At 33.6% G+C, this 17,819-nt stretch overlaps 1 protein-coding gene across 4 annotated transcripts in view; it reads left to right on the top strand.

The window, feature by feature from the left end:
• Nucleotides 1-12,039, top strand: part of PCDH17 (protocadherin 17) — an 86,084-nt gene extending 74,045 nt beyond the window's left edge. For all 4 annotated transcript variants that reach the window (XM_048932710.1, XM_048932709.1, XM_048932707.1 and 1 more), the window contains 2 exons: nt 1,502-1,576; nt 9,612-12,039. In XM_048932710.1, the coding sequence (XP_048788667.1) occupies nt 1,502-1,576; nt 9,612-10,294 (758 nt within the window). In that variant the 3' untranslated portion in view covers nt 10,295-12,039. The remainder of the gene's footprint in view (nt 1-1,501; nt 1,577-9,611) is intronic.
• Nucleotides 12,040-17,819: the final 5,780 nt, after the last annotated feature.

The raw sequence follows: 17,819 nt of genomic DNA, 5'->3' as shown, positions 1-17,819 counted from the left end.
CATGTGTTGATCCATTATTGGATAAAATTGAGCTCCTATACAGAACCTTAAGTTCTTCAATTCAAGAGAATTTACCTATATTCAGAATGTAGAGCCACCAAAACATACAGAAACAGATTTGTCTGGAAACCTGTTTTTCTCCTCAGTTGCACCCTCATCAGTCAATGTCTGTAAACAAGTTGTCACATCCAAATTTGAAACAAGCTTACAAAGCAAAAAGCTTAGTGCTTTGTAATTAAAGATTTGTATGCTGGGATAATCGGCAACTGGTGAGGAAGACTCACCAGTATAATATATAGCTAATCATTGGTGGCTTGACAGTGTGACAAAAGAGGATATCTTATGAAGTTTTTACATCAAAATTTTCAGGAAATGTCAACAGCATGGTTACATTTTCATTAAGTTTTTTCTTTCTTTCCCATACATTGCTTTTGTTTGTTATAATTACTTGTTACCTTGTCTCTGGATGTACAATCTATCATTATTTGTATAGGATGCAGCAATATGGGGCTGCTTAATTACTGGATACTTAAACATCACAACACAATACACAGTGTTAGCTTTTACTAAATGTTACAAATTAGATATGGAAATTATTGATATTGGAGTGCTAGTACAGAAATAATCTCACAGTAAAAGCTGTGGAACTGCCTTGATCAAGAGAAAGAAAATATGTTATATAAAGATATTTCTTCTAACAGATCCTCAAGCCTACTTCCTTCTGCTAATCACTGCAGTTTCGTCACCTTTCTTTTCCAGGAAGCGGCTTTTGGGCTCTGTAAGATTTACTGTTTAAAACCATGAACTTGTCAAGTCACTAAAGTTGCCCGGTAGACTGCTAAGTGCAGAGTTGGCATAGAGAGTCCATGTACATTCCTGCCTGCAGCACTGGACTAGGAAGGGTTTTTACAGCAGGATGGGGAAGAAGCCAAAATATCTTTTCATGACTGCCATGTGGTACTTTTCCTGCAAATTATGGAAGGTAACAGTCTGACTTACAGGTGAACTTTAGAAACCAAAACTGGGTGTCCATTCTTAGCCTCTCCTCTTTCTTCTTCAGTAGGAAGAAATTACTACTCGGAGAGGCACTCTTCCTCGCAACTGCCCCAGCCAGATAGGAAAGCAGATAATGAAGCCTCCACAAGCATCCCATCCCCTTTCTTCTGAGTGATTTTGTCAAGTTGCTGCAATAGAACATAAACAACAGTTTCTAAGGCAGCTCAGCTCCCATTAAGGTTGTGGAGGGTTGTTGGGATGTCCTTTGCCTTTTCAGTGTGTGGGGCTGGAGTATGTTCTCAGTCCACTGTCTGCTATGAAAGGGCTGTGTTTATACATTGAGAACATACATTTGAGAAGCGTATGGATAAATGTCAAAGGGCATGGGCTATGCCCAGAACATGATAGAAACTGGTTTTTGTGCCTTGGAAGTTCTGACGATGTTGGGAATTTTGGAAGCAGAGCCTATTCCTGTCTGTGACTCACAGGTCTGATTTGCCTCCAGAACAGCAAGGCAGAGGCCAAAGACCCATTGTTGGGATCTGTGGACCAGCCCGTTGTGAGGATGGAAAATTTTCAGGTAATGAAAATGTTTTCTTGCTGTTATGCTGTCTTTAACTAGAAATATATGATTGCAATTAAATTAAGTTTGTAAATATGAATTCAAAGCATGTTTATGTAAAAAAAAATAATAATGATAATTAAATGTTCTGTATTGCTTACTGTATTACTGCAATATTTCTCCAATATTTATGGTCTTGGACAGCTGAACTAGAATTAAATCCATAAGCTCACCAGCTTCTTTTTACATTAAAATGCCTTATGCCATGTCAACATTAGAAATATATTCTATTTATCCTCTGTCCAAAAGACAAGTAAGCAACCAAGAAAACAAAAACAAAAACAAAAACAAAACAAAAACAAAAACAAAAATAAAAAAAGGGAAAACTTTGTAAGGATTATAGGCCTCAAATGCTTTGTTTTAATATCAGAAAAAGACCACAAAATCTAAGAGGTTTAAAAAAGTGGCGTTCTGTTCTTATTTTACTGCCAGTCATACTGCTAATCTGAACTACATAATTGCTTTGCCTAACAGAAAGGAGCCTTTAAACAGACAAGCCAATATAAATACTCAGAATGGAGACAGCTCTGTTTAATAACAGCAAACATGTGCATAGAAGTATTTGTTTACCTCTGCTCATTTATGTCAAAATCAATTGTAATTAAACAGGAATACAACCACATAAGAAGTACTTTAGCTGATTGTTCTTGTCAGAAGTATCATATAGCCACAGTCCTTAGGACGTCTCAAAGAAGCCCATTATTTTCCTCTTCTACTAAATATCTACATACCATCCTTACAGTTATTCAGTAAAGGCAATTGTCTGTCTCAAATCCAAAGCTTTTCAGGTGTATTACAGGAATTGAAGTTTTGAAAGGGATAGTTATTTATATTCTCCTTTGGACATGAGCTGTTTATTGTTCATCTGTTTATACATATGTACAGAAGATACAGGTCATGTCTATTTTAAGTTATTAAAATACACAAAACACTTCATTCTACTAACCTGTAGGAAATACTGTTTTTTTCCAAGCCCTTCATAACATGTTTGTGGTCAGATCAGAGAAATATGCGCTACAGAACATGTACCTTGTTTCATTACTGAGTCAATTCTTAGTGGAAATACTTTTAACAATGAACACAAATTCACAGAATCAAGGGTAAAATGATAGAAAGTCAGTGTGAACTGTATATATGCATTCAAATATTAGTCTCTTTCTTTGTAAAGCAAAGCAAGGGTCAGTAAATACGTGAATCACTGCCCCCTGTGTAATGCAATGAATAATAGAGTATTTCAACAGTGAAGGTGGATAGCAGTGTCCAACTACAAGATTCAGAAAGAATATACACTTTTGTTGATCAGTCCTCCAGTGTATTTTTCATTTGGAGCTGTTATCATTGAGGCATTCCAGTGAACCATCCCTGAAAATTATTGATTATTTTTTAGCTTCCGTATTTACAGAAAAGAAGCGGAAAAAAATCACATCTATTAGAAGGAGTTATTAATGTGATAGTAAAAACTAAGTGTCACCTGTTGTAAGAGAGGTAAGGAGTAAATGAGCAGGACGTCTGGAGGAGTAATTTGCATTGCCTAGGTCAATCAAACATAACAAAATATTCACTATTAATTATGTATTTATTTATACAAATACTAAATTAATCTTCACTAATGGGCATATGTTTGTAAAGAGGAACACTTTTGTTTTATATTTTGTGAGAAACTCTTGGAAAAGAATGGACATGAATGACAATTTACCAAGGCAAATCTTATAAATTATGACCAAAATTGTGTCTGCTTTGCTTCACTTCAAACACAATTTGATAAAAGCATTTACAGGTTTAGGGAGGAAAATGATTTTATATATATATGCTTGTGTATGTCCAGGCTTGTGTGAAGGTAATATACACATACATACAAACATATATTTTAAATCTGATTTTCGTTATGCTCAAACTTTCACATTCCTCATTGCATTACATGGTGTATTTTTATACAGACTACAGTTTTCTTCATCTTACGGGGTATATTTCTTGGAAGTTTTTATATGCTGAGGTTTTATGTACAGGGATTGCTTACTTTTTGTTTGCTTTGCAGCTTCATGTATGTGTGTGCAATTAAAATAATTAGGGCCCAACTTAATTGGAAAACTATTAATTTATGAAGTCAGTTTGGCTACAGTAAGTCACTGTTGTGTTTTTTGCTTTTCTTAAGATAAAAAATTACAAATTTCTCTGTTATCATTATGCTAATTTTATGTGATTAATAAATTCAATTGCAATATCTCAGTTTTAGCCATTGAAGGGAGCCAAATATCCAAAGCATTAATCAGTTAATTAGTAAAATATGTTTACAGTGAAATCAGTACCTGTATTTAAAGGTATTCATAGTATTTATGAGGAAAGAATAGAAAATTAAACAAGATCATCTTTTGCAACAAACGATACAGAATGCAGACATTAATTACTAACTTCTCTAGTAAGGCAGAATAAAATACGTAACATGTGTCATAGGTTACACTAAAGTACATACCTTGCATTGCAGTTTATATTTTTCCAACATATTTTTTTTCCTAAACCATCTTAAATTTCAGTACAGTAAGTTTCCTATCTAGGTGACTTTTGTTTCCAGACAGCTTCTTTCTTCTTTCTTTTGATGGCAGATAATTTAGCAGCTCTATTTTTGTGTGTGTTCTCCCTGAAGTGCATGAAGCACTTCTGACTGTTTACCCTTAGAGCTCCAGAGAGTTTGGAAAACCTCTAGGCTGCTTCTGTTTATTGTACACTCTTGCACTGTTAAAGGTTTATTTTCAACTCAAGGAAGACAATCATAGAAATAAAGACCAATGTTGCATGTTGCTCTACCAGCGCATCTTGATGGACAGTGCAATGTTTTACCTATTTTATGTATATATATTTATATATTTATATAGGTACCTTTAAATTTATTCAGTTTTCTCACAAACGCTAATTTGGCCTTTGGTGGTGATAGTTCATTTCATATTTGTAGTTTCTACTGCTAGTACTAAGTGGGCCTGCTCTATTTTTCTCACTGTCTGTTATATGTAGCAGGCAAAATTACAAGCTAATAGTGAGATGAGTGGCTTATAATGTATGATAATCAATATTTGAAATCCATTTCCCACAGCGTGATGCAAAAAAAGTGAAGTGAAAGGTGCAGATTTTCAAAACTAGAATACAGAAGTTCGTGAACCTGCCATGAATAGGTGGTTTTTACTTCAAGGTCAATCAGGATATTTTTCTTCACAAAACTGCCTTCTTTTTTTGGCTTCATATTTAATTCTCTCACTGCTAAGGTGCCCGAGGATCGGAAATGGAAAGTTAGTCAATACTATGAGTATGAATGTAATCCTGCTGTAGCAAATGCAGGAAGTGAGAAGGGAAAAGAAGATGTGACATGCAATATACATGATATATATGCTATATGTTATATATCTCTGCTACTTAAAGAGATTGCCAGTAAAATTTGTATTTTTACTGATGCCAATGAATACTGCAAATACTGTAAGTTATCCTCATATTCAGTGTATGTGTGCACACATGAAGTAATAAATTCAAATCATAGAATGTAACTCAGTGACAGAATTAAACAAATCAGTTTTGAAAACCTCAAAGCATAGTTTTTGGCACACTACTAAGTACCTAGTGTAGTTAATGCATTTCCAGTGGCTGAGAGCTTCTCTGATCTCCATCTTTCATCTCAGGTTTGCTCATTTCAGTCTCAGTTTGGGGAATAATTTTATTAGCACAGTACAGCCAGGTTTTAAAATGAGACTGGAAAAATGAATCTCTTATTACATAAGTTGTTCAGCTCTGCATTTTATATGTATATAGGTTGCTTTGAAAGTAATGCCTCCTATTTATTTCCATGGAAACTACAACAGATATGAAGAATACAATAACACTGTTTGAAAGAGCAAACCTGAAGCTGCAAAACACTATTTTTCAATGCAGACACTACCATTAGCTATGCATTTTCACCAGTGATGAACAAGAGACTGAATGCCATGATCATAAAAATATGTACGACCATCCGGAATCTGGTTTGTCTTCCGTGTCACTGTCACCTCTGCTGGAATGTACCACCTACCATCTCACTGTGCTTATACTCGCTCCTTGATCTCTGTAACCATTCAGCAAACATTGATGATATCAATTGGAGTAACTTTTTCTGCATGTAGTTCAATAACATCCCTTTGTTTCATATGCACATTCATGTCAGACATCATTTTGTCAGAGTGCCTCTCTGCTGCCATCTGTCACACAGCAACAAAATGCAATGAAATAGTGGCAGGGAGATTCAACCTCTATTGCTATACCATCAACTGACATTAGCCTCTGATGTCATGGGCCAAGGTAATAAAATAGGAGATACTACTTTTGAAGCAGCCTTTCTATATATGTTGAATGTAAAAAATGGAAAATTATGAAAGATAATTTTAAGTGGCTAAAGGGCTCTAAAAACTGTGAACTCTCAATGCATTAAATATGATTATTATGTTTTACAGCCAGTACTACATTCTATTTATGTATTTATTTGTTTTCTGCGAGATAGATATAAAGGAAAAAGATTATTTCTGCTTTCATGAAATAATTTAAAAGAGAGCAGTGATAGGGAGAAATCTTTGTTCATTGATTATGCAGGATAGAGCATTTAACAGCTGCTAACAAATGCATCATCTTTTTTTATTATTTTATTTAAAGGAATTGAAATTACATACATTAAAAAATGATGCAAAATGCAGATAAATTTGCAAAATAATACAGTTAGTTAGCAAAAATAAATTAATTTCCTAGAGAATCCTTTAAAAGAACCAAAAATTTTACTCAGCGTTGTCGTGCATTCCATATAAGAGTAAAGTAATTTTAGATATAGGTTAGACAAAATCTTAAATGAAGCAGTTATTACTTCTCACTACTATCTAGACCCACTTTTAATGCCAGAGGCTATATTTACCACAAATCCATTCTCTAGTATTCAGACAAAGAGAAAAAATAGCAGAAACAATTTAGAGAAAATATCTGCAAAATCTAAAATTTCAGAATTATTATAGAAAGGTCTTGGTTTGCATTGGCCTTGGAGCACTTTTTTTTTTTTTTTTTTTTTTTTTTTAATTTCTGTTGGATTTCTATGCATAATAAAACCTAATCAATCTTTATCTTTTATTATCTATTGCCCATTCCCTGTTAAAACTTGATAATTTGAAACCTTCTTTTCTAGTATTTTTGCTCTATATATCCCATTTAAAATATTGTGATTTGATTTGTTTGAAATGCAGCAGCTGTTTGAAGCTGTGGAAGCTCTAGAAAACAAGATCCAAAATCTTAGTGGAGGTGAACTAATGGTTGGAATGAGGTGTCTAAGTTGTCCTTTATATGTATGAAATTTATAACTACATTTTTCATTAAGCAATTGTCCTGTATTTGTTGTGCCTGCAGGCATGAGTGCCAATTTCATCTTATTCGAGTGAAGCAAAATCAGAACTTTTCCTAGTTCTGTCAGTGTATTACAGTGTTAGGGCTGGGAATGTATTTTCATCTTGCTTTTCATTATGACTACTGCAGCTTGTATTGTACGCTAAAATCAGCATGAAGTTTGCTTATCCTTGGAGATCCTCTACAAATTTTATCTTTAAAGCATGCATGTTATATTCTTTTCCTCAAAAATCACTCTGTATCCTTCTCTAACTGTACTTCATTCTCTCTTGCTTTTGTTATTTCTTTTCTGAAAGTCTTACCATTCTTAGATTTAAGGAAGGAAGGAAGGAAGTATTTATACAGAATTAGAATTTTTTTTTAAAAACTGTATTAAAAATTCACAGATCTAAGTAAATTTTGAGTAACGTATCATTTTCTTATCATAAGTAACTAAATAGGTTAGATTTAAAACCAGACAAGCCCATAAAATAAACCAAAGCAAAACAAAACAAAACACAATGAAACAAAAGTAAAAACCAAATTGAATTGATTCTTCTTTTTTAAAATTTATTATTATTATTATCATTATTGTTGTTGTATTTATTTTATTTATTAGACTAGATATTAGGAAGAAATTATTTACTGTGAAGGTGGTGAGACACTGGAACAGGTTGCCCAGATTGGCAGTGGATGTCCCCCACTTGTAAGCATTCAAGGCCAGGCTGGATGGGGCTTTGAGCAACCTGTTCTAGAGGGTGGTGTCCTTGCCTATAGCAGGGCATTTGAAATTAGGTGATCTTAAAGGTACTTTCCTTTAAGATTTTTCCCTTAAGACCCAAACCAATCTATGATTCTATGATTCTATGAATTATCTCACTCCAATTCAACTGATCATTGTGATGTAAGACAATTTTGAGTAAGTTTAAACCATATTGTATTCACGTCTTTTTATAAATGTGAACAAATTTATTTACATTATTGGATACTCACAAAAGTAATGATTCTTCTATGTCAGGTTTATGCAGTGCAGCTGTCCGTGAATCTAGTGGTTATTCATAGACATCATGAGATTACAGGGGGGTTATTTTCTAATATGGAAAGATTATGACCCATTAGAATTTGTCCTATCATCAGGTCAAGAAGTTTGTTCAGCTTTTGTAAAGACCTGTTGTGGATGTCTTTGGAAATGTGTAAAAATAATTCTAACATATACACATACGCATACATATTTACAGTTTTTTTTTTTTTTTTTTAATATTTTATTTTATTTTAATTTTATTTTATTTTATTTTATTTTATTTTTTAATTTAAAATCCAACTGGAATTTAAGGCATTTTGTATGTACTGAATTCCTCAAATCAAATTTGAAACCAATATGTCCACTCTGTTGATCAAAATACTTAATAGCAATGTGTGGCTGATCAAAACCCAGAGATACTAAAAGGATTTATGGGGTCATGATTGATTGGAGAGTATTGGAGATTGATTTTGGAGAAAAAATCAAGAAAGAAGTGAAGGTAATTTGCATCATAGCTGTCATTCCTGAGAAAAAAAAGTAAACAAGACAAAAACAACCAACCTTCACAAAATCCTTGTTTAAAGCACATTTCTGGAATTTTCCTGCTTCCTGAAATTGAGTTAAGGTCATGTATACAATTTCAAAATGGTGAGTAGTGGTCCAAACATATTCTGTTACTTCAAAAATGCAGTCAAACTAAGGTTTTTAAAGCTTTGTAGGATGGGAAGTACTAAAATTTATGTTCTAGAAATGTAGTGAATTTATATATATATATATATATATATATATTTAACTGCATTCTTTGAAAGAAATAAGAATATAGAAATCCTACAATCATTATCATTTCAAATAGTATGTCATGATTTGTCATTCTTCCAAATCGTACGTATTGAGCAAATCCATTTTCAGTTATTGCACCAAAACAAAAATGGTAAAGCTGATTACATGATCCATACTCATGTCTAATAAAATTGCAATATGCGCTTTTTGACAAGCTTATATTTAATTCATTCTGATGGAAAATTCTAGTTCTCTGTTCTCAGCAGGAAAAGTAGGCTTTTTAAGAAAACCTTTTTATTTCGTGACTGTCATACAACATAACAATTACTAAAGAAATGGAGGTGACAAGAATGAAAAGCCAGCTTGCTGATTCTTGTGAAGTGTTTGTATTTCCAGAAAGGCAGTCACTGCTCAGTTATTTGATTTGAAAAATTAATCCTGATAATGCCTTTTGAGTTCTTTAAGTACTGCTCACTATTTTCTAGGATGAGTTTTACAGAACAAAGCCTAACAGATTTCTACAGCAGATTAGTTTACAGCTGAAGCTCAGATCCTCTGAGAATGATTCTCTAATGACCCCTTTTTACTTCCACTGGGCTGTGTGAATGCTTTAATACATAGAGAATAGCATTAAATAAATCTAATGTCTCAACTAGTAGATCTATGCCATCCTTCTGAAATATTTTAATTATAGCTTTTCTTTTTCTCCGTAGTTAAGACACCAGATGTCAAGTAAGTCCATCACAAGTTGATCATAGATACTTCATTAAAGAAATCCACTTATAACTAGAGTTTTTCTCTTTCTCCTTTGTTTTACAGAACAAGAAGAATGTGTTAACTGCACAGATGAATGCAGAGTGCTTGGTCATTCTGACAGATGTTGGATGCCACAGTTCCCTGCAGCCAGCCAGGCTGAGAATGCAGATTATCGCACAAATCTCTTTGTACCCACAGTTGAAGCTAATGTTGAGACTGAGACTTACGAAACTGTGAACCCCACTGGGAAAAAGACTTTTTGTACATTTGGGAAAGACAAGAGAGAGCACACTATTCTCATTGCCAATGTTAAACCTTATTTAAAAGCCAAACGTGCCCTGAGTCCTCTGCTTCAGGAGGTTCCCTCAGCATCGAGCAGCCCAACCAAGACATGCATTGAGCCTTGCACCTCAACAAAAGGACCTCTGGATGGTTGTGAAGTGAAATCAGGAGCCTTGGCTGAACCAAACAGCCAGTACTTGTCAACTGACAGTCAGTATCTATCGCCTAGTAAACAGTCAAAAGACGCTCCCTTCATTACATCAGATCAGATGGCTAGGGCCTTTGCAGATGTGCATTCCCGAGTGAGCCGAGACTCGAGTGAGATGGACTCTGTTCTGGAACAGTTAGACCGTTCAGCCCGGGATCTAGGCAGGGAGTCGGTGGATGCCGAGGAAGTTGTGAGAGAAATAGACAAGCTCTTGCAGGACTGTCGGGGAAATGACCCTGTGGCCATCAGAAAGTGAGGGGGAAAATAAGGACAGGCTGGCAGTTACATTCCTCTTCTGCTGATTAAAACTAATTAAAAAAAAAATAAAATCCCCTGGTTGTAACAGATTTACAGGAATGAAGGAAGACCAATGCTGCTTTAAGGCTTTTAGTGAACATCTGAAGTGCCCACAAGTATGTTCTTTTCACTGCTCTTTCTTTTTGACAGATAACACTGGTTTCATTTTGACCAAACTTTCATTAGGACAGAGTCAAGTACACAAAGAACTATATGAATAAAGGAAAGACGGTGCCATTTTGACAATCTGATAGGAAGGTGTGAGAAAGGTGGAATGGAAATACGTCTGATACTTTAAGACTGTCCTCAATAGCTGATGCTGACTTTACTGTTTACGTATAAACCCCAAGAAAAACAGGGTTGAATATTTCTATTCTGTGGTGGATTGCCAGCAGTCACCACAGGCTTCTACAGAAAGTCTTAAAAGAGTTCTTGTAGTAGTCCAAGTGACACCAAACATTAACATTCATTTGTGGTAAACATTTATGTACAAAGTTATCTGCCACAAATAAGAGAGGAAAGAAAAAAAAAAAAAAAAAAAGAACAAGAAAACAAAAACAACACCATTCCAGATCATTTTTCAACCAGACATATCCTGATCATCAGTAAAACACTTCATATCATATTAAGATTAAATGTAAAATGATATAGTCCATCTTGTCCTGCACACACATCAGCTAATTCACTTGAAGAAGAAGAAAAAAAATAGTATCTATTTAGCATTTTAGTGTCCAACAAAACTATAAATAGTTAGTAGTAAGTTAAAAAGAAAAAAGAGGAGAAAAATATCTTTTAAAAAGTTACCTTTCAGGCTAATACACAAAATAAATTAATGTTCTTAACACTTTTTAATTAATTTGTGGACACTAAAATAGCTCAGGAAAGTGAAAATGTCTTAGACATCCACACAAATCACACGATCATATAAATGTGCAAATGTAAGAAGATTCAGTGTGTTTACATCAAATGACATATTTTTATTGATTTATTGCAGATTCAGTGCATATGAGCCAAATTGTTGAGTGTATAAGAGCTATATTGTGTATTTTATTAAATTAATATATAGTTGTGTTGCAAAAATATTTGGGCTTATATTGTAAATGGCAAGTGTTGCCTCGGTAGCTGTCGAACTCTATGAGTTTTGTTTTTTTCTGCTTCCTTTTCCCCATGGATTTTGGGAAGCAGTGGCTCAGAGCAAAGTCTCTTGTTTAATGTATGGTCTACGAAGTACTGCAGTACATAATCTGTTCAAAATGTGTTTGAGTGGAGCTAACTGAATGGCCTACAAATATATCCATCAGCCATGGTTTTGTGCAAGTCCTTGTAGAAGCTTCTATTGCAAACTCATGTTTATTAACAAAAATTACTCTTGAACCAACACCTGGAACCTTCTTATTTATTTTGATTTGTTTTATTTTGTTTTCCCCAAATATGTGTAGCCAGCCTGTTTAGTGCAGGATATTTGATTGACTTCTTAAGAAATGTCACCCTTTTCAAAGTTTTGATATTTAGCTGAGAGATCTGAAACGTATGTCAGTGCCAAAACTTGTCAAGGCATAGCAGTATTTTCTCCGTTTCTTTAGACTGTGCAATTGCATCCTGCAGTTCTAATTATATACTGTATATTTTGGGGGATTGTTTCTGATTTTGTTTTCATTTGTTCTGAAAAATATTTGCAGAATAATTTGGGAGAGCTTCAATTTTTTTATTGTGTTTTCTAAGGGTATTTCTATTGCATTTGAAAAATTCAAAATTGCCTTCAGATGAAAGTTTAAAAAAATCGACCACATTCAGAATGAATGTGGTTCAGAACAAGAAAAAAAAAATGTTTAGCTCAGGATCTGTCCCCTGTATGCTTCAGATACTGTGTTGGACATAAAACTACAGCACATTGTTTGAAAACAGCACCTGGTTAAATTAAACAAAAGCTCTACTATAAAAACATATATAAAAGATTTTATTTAATTTTGTTTCACAACCTCAAATATCACAAAGCCATACTTTTCATCAATTCAAGGAATAATATTCATCCAACTTTCTTTTTTTGTGTTGGTATTACCATTAAAGGGTGATTTCACTTAGTCAGTCCTACAATTAATTGTCTTTGGTTGTTGGAAACACCCATTCCAGTTTGCTCGTAGCTCCTGCTGTTAAAAAAAGTCTATGAATACATGTAAGCAAATGATCTTGTACATGTTTTATCAAGCTACTCTCCATGTTTTGGACAATTTATGTAACTAAAATGTGGTGTTGTCTGTGTTATATATATTTCTTTCTTTTTGGCCAGAAGACCCAAGATTGATTTTGCTTGATAGCTTGATAGCTTAAAATTCCATAGTGGAGAGGATTTCTTATTGTTTGAACAGTCTTTTATACGTATTTCTGTGGTGCTCATCACTTCAGTGTCTGTGCACCAAGTCTTTAGCTCTGCCAGTGAGATCCATTATTCAGCAAAATCTAAGCCAGTATGTAAATGCAGTCAAGTGATGGAGATTTGTGTATTTTATAAATGATTTTAACACTGAGTAACCGATTGTACAATTCATTGTATATGTCTGAAGACATAAAACCACAATATTCTGAGAAAGGGCTGTGCCAATGTAAGAGGAATTTACCTTAAGGCTCTCTGTCACTAGTGATTTACTAGCTTTAGTTGTTTAACACATTATCTGTATTTAGTAGTGATTATTTATTTACCACTGAGGTAATTCAGAATTCATGACTCACAGCTTCATGGAAGAGTTTAGGAAATCTTACTTTTATTTAATTTGGCCGACAACTGCCTTGTGTTGTAGATTTTTAGCATACTGCTTCCAGTAAGCATATCCCTGGTTAAAAAATCTGTTTCATAATTTAGAATTGATACATAATGTATCAACAAACAAGCAGAGCATATACAATGTGAGTTTTGCTGTTTGAGTCAAAATGAATATGATTATGTGTGAAGGAAGTGTCATCCGAAGTACCACAAACAAAAGAATTAGAATATTTTTTCTCTCTTTGGTATCTTTGCAATCACCACTGGAGAAAGAGACAGCAATGGAAGATGAAGCTGATTTTTTTCTCTCATTCCTTATGTATATGTCTTATAAAACTGAAATAAAATATCTGTCACATGACTATAGAGAGAATGATTGAGCTAAGGGAAAGCAAGTTAAAAAACTAATAAAACTGTACTGTACACTGTGAATAGAACATAAGGCATTCTGTTTTATTTTGTTTCTTATTTTTATTTTTTAGATTAATGAAATCGAACAACTGAAAGTTCTTTAAAAGACTGGTCAATCAAATCAGGACTCTAAATCAGATCTTTTCTTTCCTCCTCTTCTTTCCTGGCATACTTATCAGGAAAGAAAGTCTTCTTAACTATGATTTGCCACTTGACGTATTAGGCTTTGAAGTCCAAGCCGTATCCAGAAGTCAAAAATTGCTCACATGGAGCAGGGTACATCATTCAAACAAACTTTCAACTCCTTGTTGCCTAAGGAAAGGGAAATTGCTTAGGTCACAAAGGAGTCTGAAACCAAGCATAATGTGCACCCATTCATTATTATTTAATTACTTTATTTTGAGATTAGGTGGTGATTATTGTTCCATTAATTGAAGTGGGAGTTTTGGCTATCAAGATTTATTGAAGTGTCGCTGAGTGAAACTTGATTAAGATTTTGACTTCTCTGGCCCAGTAGTGCTACAGGTTGGCATTTGCATCTATCAGTCCCTGTCTCCCCATATGGCTCAAAGTTGCACCAATGACTAGTGAATGACACATACACACTAAAAATAAAACAAACAGAAACAAGCAAACAAACAAACAAGTAAAAGCAAACAAAAAAATCCACAAACAAAAGCAGCATACATTGTATTAATTATTTCAACCGCTATTGTTCAATGGCTGTGTTTAATGTGACCTATCTGGAAAATGAGGACTACGAATAAAAAGTAATTACTAATAGTTGTGTTTCCTGCTTTTGCATTCATTAACACAGAAAAAAATGTGTTAAACACTGGATACCACAGGGAGCCTGATGGTAATTACTTTGGAAAAGCAACTTGTGGCATTGCGGCTGTTACAGCTAGTTATCAGTTTGCCAAAAAAATGACAGTTCCTGCTTCATTTATTAGAAATGTGTAACTGTTTTCTCTCAACAGGAAGCTGGTGAAGAGTTTTCATCAAGCTGGGTAGGTTTATCTTTTAAGCAGCTGATGTGCTGAATCCCTACAGGCTGTTATTTGCTCACAGGTATATGGAGCTGAGTAAAGGATAGTTTGGTTCAGTACACTGGTTTGAGTTCACCAAAAGCATTATAAAATAAGGATAGAAGTTTTCAAAGGCTATCAGCCCACCAAGAAAGTTAAAAGTACTTCCTGAATATACAAATATACAAGCAGATAGAATAATCTAAAGAATGTAAGCTTGTTTTACTTTTTTTTTTTTTTTTTTAATATATCTTTCTTATGGGCCTGTAATAGAGAAAAGTAATTTATTTCATTTTGCTATAAACAACATGAAAAATGCTGAGAAAATACAACTAAGTCCTACGTCCAGCTGATTGAAGTTATAATTTAACACGTTGGTTAATCTTTTGTATTTTTATTTTTTGAAAGAAAAGAGAAATGCTGTGTTTGAACCTTGTTAATTCCTCAGATAGTGTGGCTCTTTTTTTTTGCTCCTGTGTAATGTAACAGTGATATCCCAAATAATGTAAAGCATCTACACTTGAATACCATTATTTTTATTTTGTTATTAATAACTAAGTATGTAGGCATTCCTTTTCATATCTAAATCATATTTTAGATTGTTCAGAATACAACAGGTTTTATGAAGATATGTGCTAGTCCTGCACGTAAGATTACCTTCTAGCCATTGCATGTTTTCTGCAAGCCCCTTGCCCCAAACAAAACCAGCCTGCATCTAATTAGCTGGCTACCCAACCACACAAAACCCCTATTATTTCCTTCCTTTTTTTTTTTTCCTGCTACATATATTTGTCATTCTACAGGCTGAATTCCAAAATCTAGGAAGTCACTGTTTGTGCAGAGTCCTTCCAGAATGTATCTTATGCTGCTGAAGGCATTATTGGACATGGGATGTTGCTGTCTTGCTGTCTTCAACTGTGTGTAATTCAGAGCTTGGCTGGATCCACAGTATATGCAGAACAAGTCATAAACCATCCTGGCTTTTCTTTACCCACAATACGGAGTCATTGATTTCTCATTTGGAAGGTAGCCAGACTGTCAAACAAAGATTCTTAGATCTCCTGTAAGCCAGCCACATATAACTGCTTCAGGATGTTCACTCATGGGATAAATGCCCTGTCTTTATTCCTTACTGAGTCTAAGTCATAAAAGCAGCTGAAAGCTTATTCTTTCAGTTAATAATGTTTCCCTAAAAATTATATTTCTCCAATGGAAACAAGGGATGTCTCTCTTCTGTACGTATAGCTTGATTTGTGAAATGTCACCTAAGTACCAGTAGTACATGCAGAAATGAATCAGAGAATTAATGAGCCTTCTTAAACATTTCTGAGATGTATATTCTATAATGCATATGTTATGATTCAGGGAAGAGAGCAGACTATCTTTGTTTATTTATTGCTAATGGTTCCTGATAATGCCTGGCTCACAAAAACCTTCTTTTCAAGTTTTGAAGAAGTACTTTTCTCCCAGTCTCTGGGAGACTGATTCCTTAATAATGAATGAATGGATGGATGGATGGATGGATGGATGGATGGATGGATGGATGGATGGATAATAAATAAATAAATAATGATAATATTTTTCCTTAATTTAGGGATTCTTCCCTTAGATCCTTTGGATTAGAGATTTTATTTGGGCAGTAATTAAAAATGTCCATTCTGCAAGAATGCAAGAATGTGAACATGGCTTGAAGCACAGACTATTGAATAACAGATTTAGATTTTGACTTGCTGGTAAATTGAATAATTAAAATTCCATATCTGAAAATATTTTGTATTTAATGCTTTGAAGTTCATGAAATTCTTATTAATGTAACTTACTGAACTGCTGTCAGAGAGCTAGAGGATCAGGAAGTCAGTTATCCTCAACTTTTTCCAAGTTAAAACCAACATTTGAGCTTCTGCAATAAAGCACTTGATTGCTCATGCAGTTCATAAAAAACATTTGTAATATGTTTCTAAATAAGAAATACTGTTTAACAAATCTGCAATTACATTTTGTAATAGCTGCAAATTTTCTAACATTTCAGGGGCAATCACATGCAGAACTCTTTTTATTGGATTGATTTGAGAATGATAAAAAAATGAGTTATTGGGCTGGCATAAAAATTAAAGTGGAAATACAATATATCTCTGAGCACCAGAAAATAACGTTTATGTATTTATGTTATTACTGTCTCTAGTAAGATGTTCCATGCATCTTATTTTTAACCCTTTTAAAAGATACATGTTTTTGATGCTACATGCTATATAAGCACATGACGTCCTTTTGAATACTTTACATTGCAAATTTATCTCAGCAAAGAATTCACACACCATTCTATATAATTAAAAACTAAGAATAGTACTTGCAGACAAAATCTCCATTTATTTTTTAAAATTCAAATTGTTTTAAAACTTGATCATGTTATAGTTGCTAAAATATTAAAGCATATTTTTATTTTCCAGTTAAAGCACTTATCTTTTTATGGACAAGTTCTTCATTCACACTTTTGAGTTCAATGGGAGATCCTTTTAAAAGGAATGTCACAGTTCTTAAACTTGCCAACTCTAAATCAGGCTATTTCTGTAACAATTAAACATGCAGCTATTGTAGAAAAAATAGATAATTTTAGCATTTTTAAATGAAAATATGAAGAAATTAAGCAGCAGACGTATATTCTGAATAACTACTTAATATCTTCCAACTATACTATGGATCATAAATTTGTATTTAATTACCAGTTCATTTTTAGCATCTGTCTCAAACCATATGACAAATTGTATTAACTCTTAGTATTCTTTGACTTCCTACACTTCACACCATAGGTATGATTTTTTTATGTCCTTGTGTGTCATTCTAGATGAAGAACAAAATGAATGAGAGCCATTGCTATATTATTTAATAATAATTTGTATAACATCAAGTGAATATACTAAATATAGCAGAAAATAATACATGTGAAGATATTTTGACAACATTAATATACCATTATAAGAGATTTAGAAAAGAAAAAATTAACTGTTCATGAGCCTTAATTTTGGCCATAAGATAAACTTTTTAAAAACATTGAGGTTTTGCCTCAATTCAAATTATGTGGTAGCAGAAGACTTCAGAATAAATGCCCTGTCCAGACAAACTCTGGGTTTCTTTAGTGCCATCTGCTTCTAGAAACCCAGCTATGAACAGTAACGTGATGTTTAGAACATTCAGTAGAATAATTTCTGAATCAATCCACTTCATAAAAAAGATTTCTTCAAAACTTATCAATAAACTTTGGACCGCTAAAACTTAAAACCACTTCAAAT

The sequence above is a fragment of the Lagopus muta genome, chromosome 1, assembly GCF_023343835.1.
Source record: "Lagopus muta isolate bLagMut1 chromosome 1, bLagMut1 primary, whole genome shotgun sequence".
In the NCBI taxonomy this organism is placed as follows: domain Eukaryota; kingdom Metazoa; phylum Chordata; class Aves; order Galliformes; family Phasianidae; genus Lagopus; species Lagopus muta.
The sequence above is the reverse complement of the archived record's forward strand: the minus strand, read 5'-3'. Positions and strand labels throughout refer to the sequence as shown.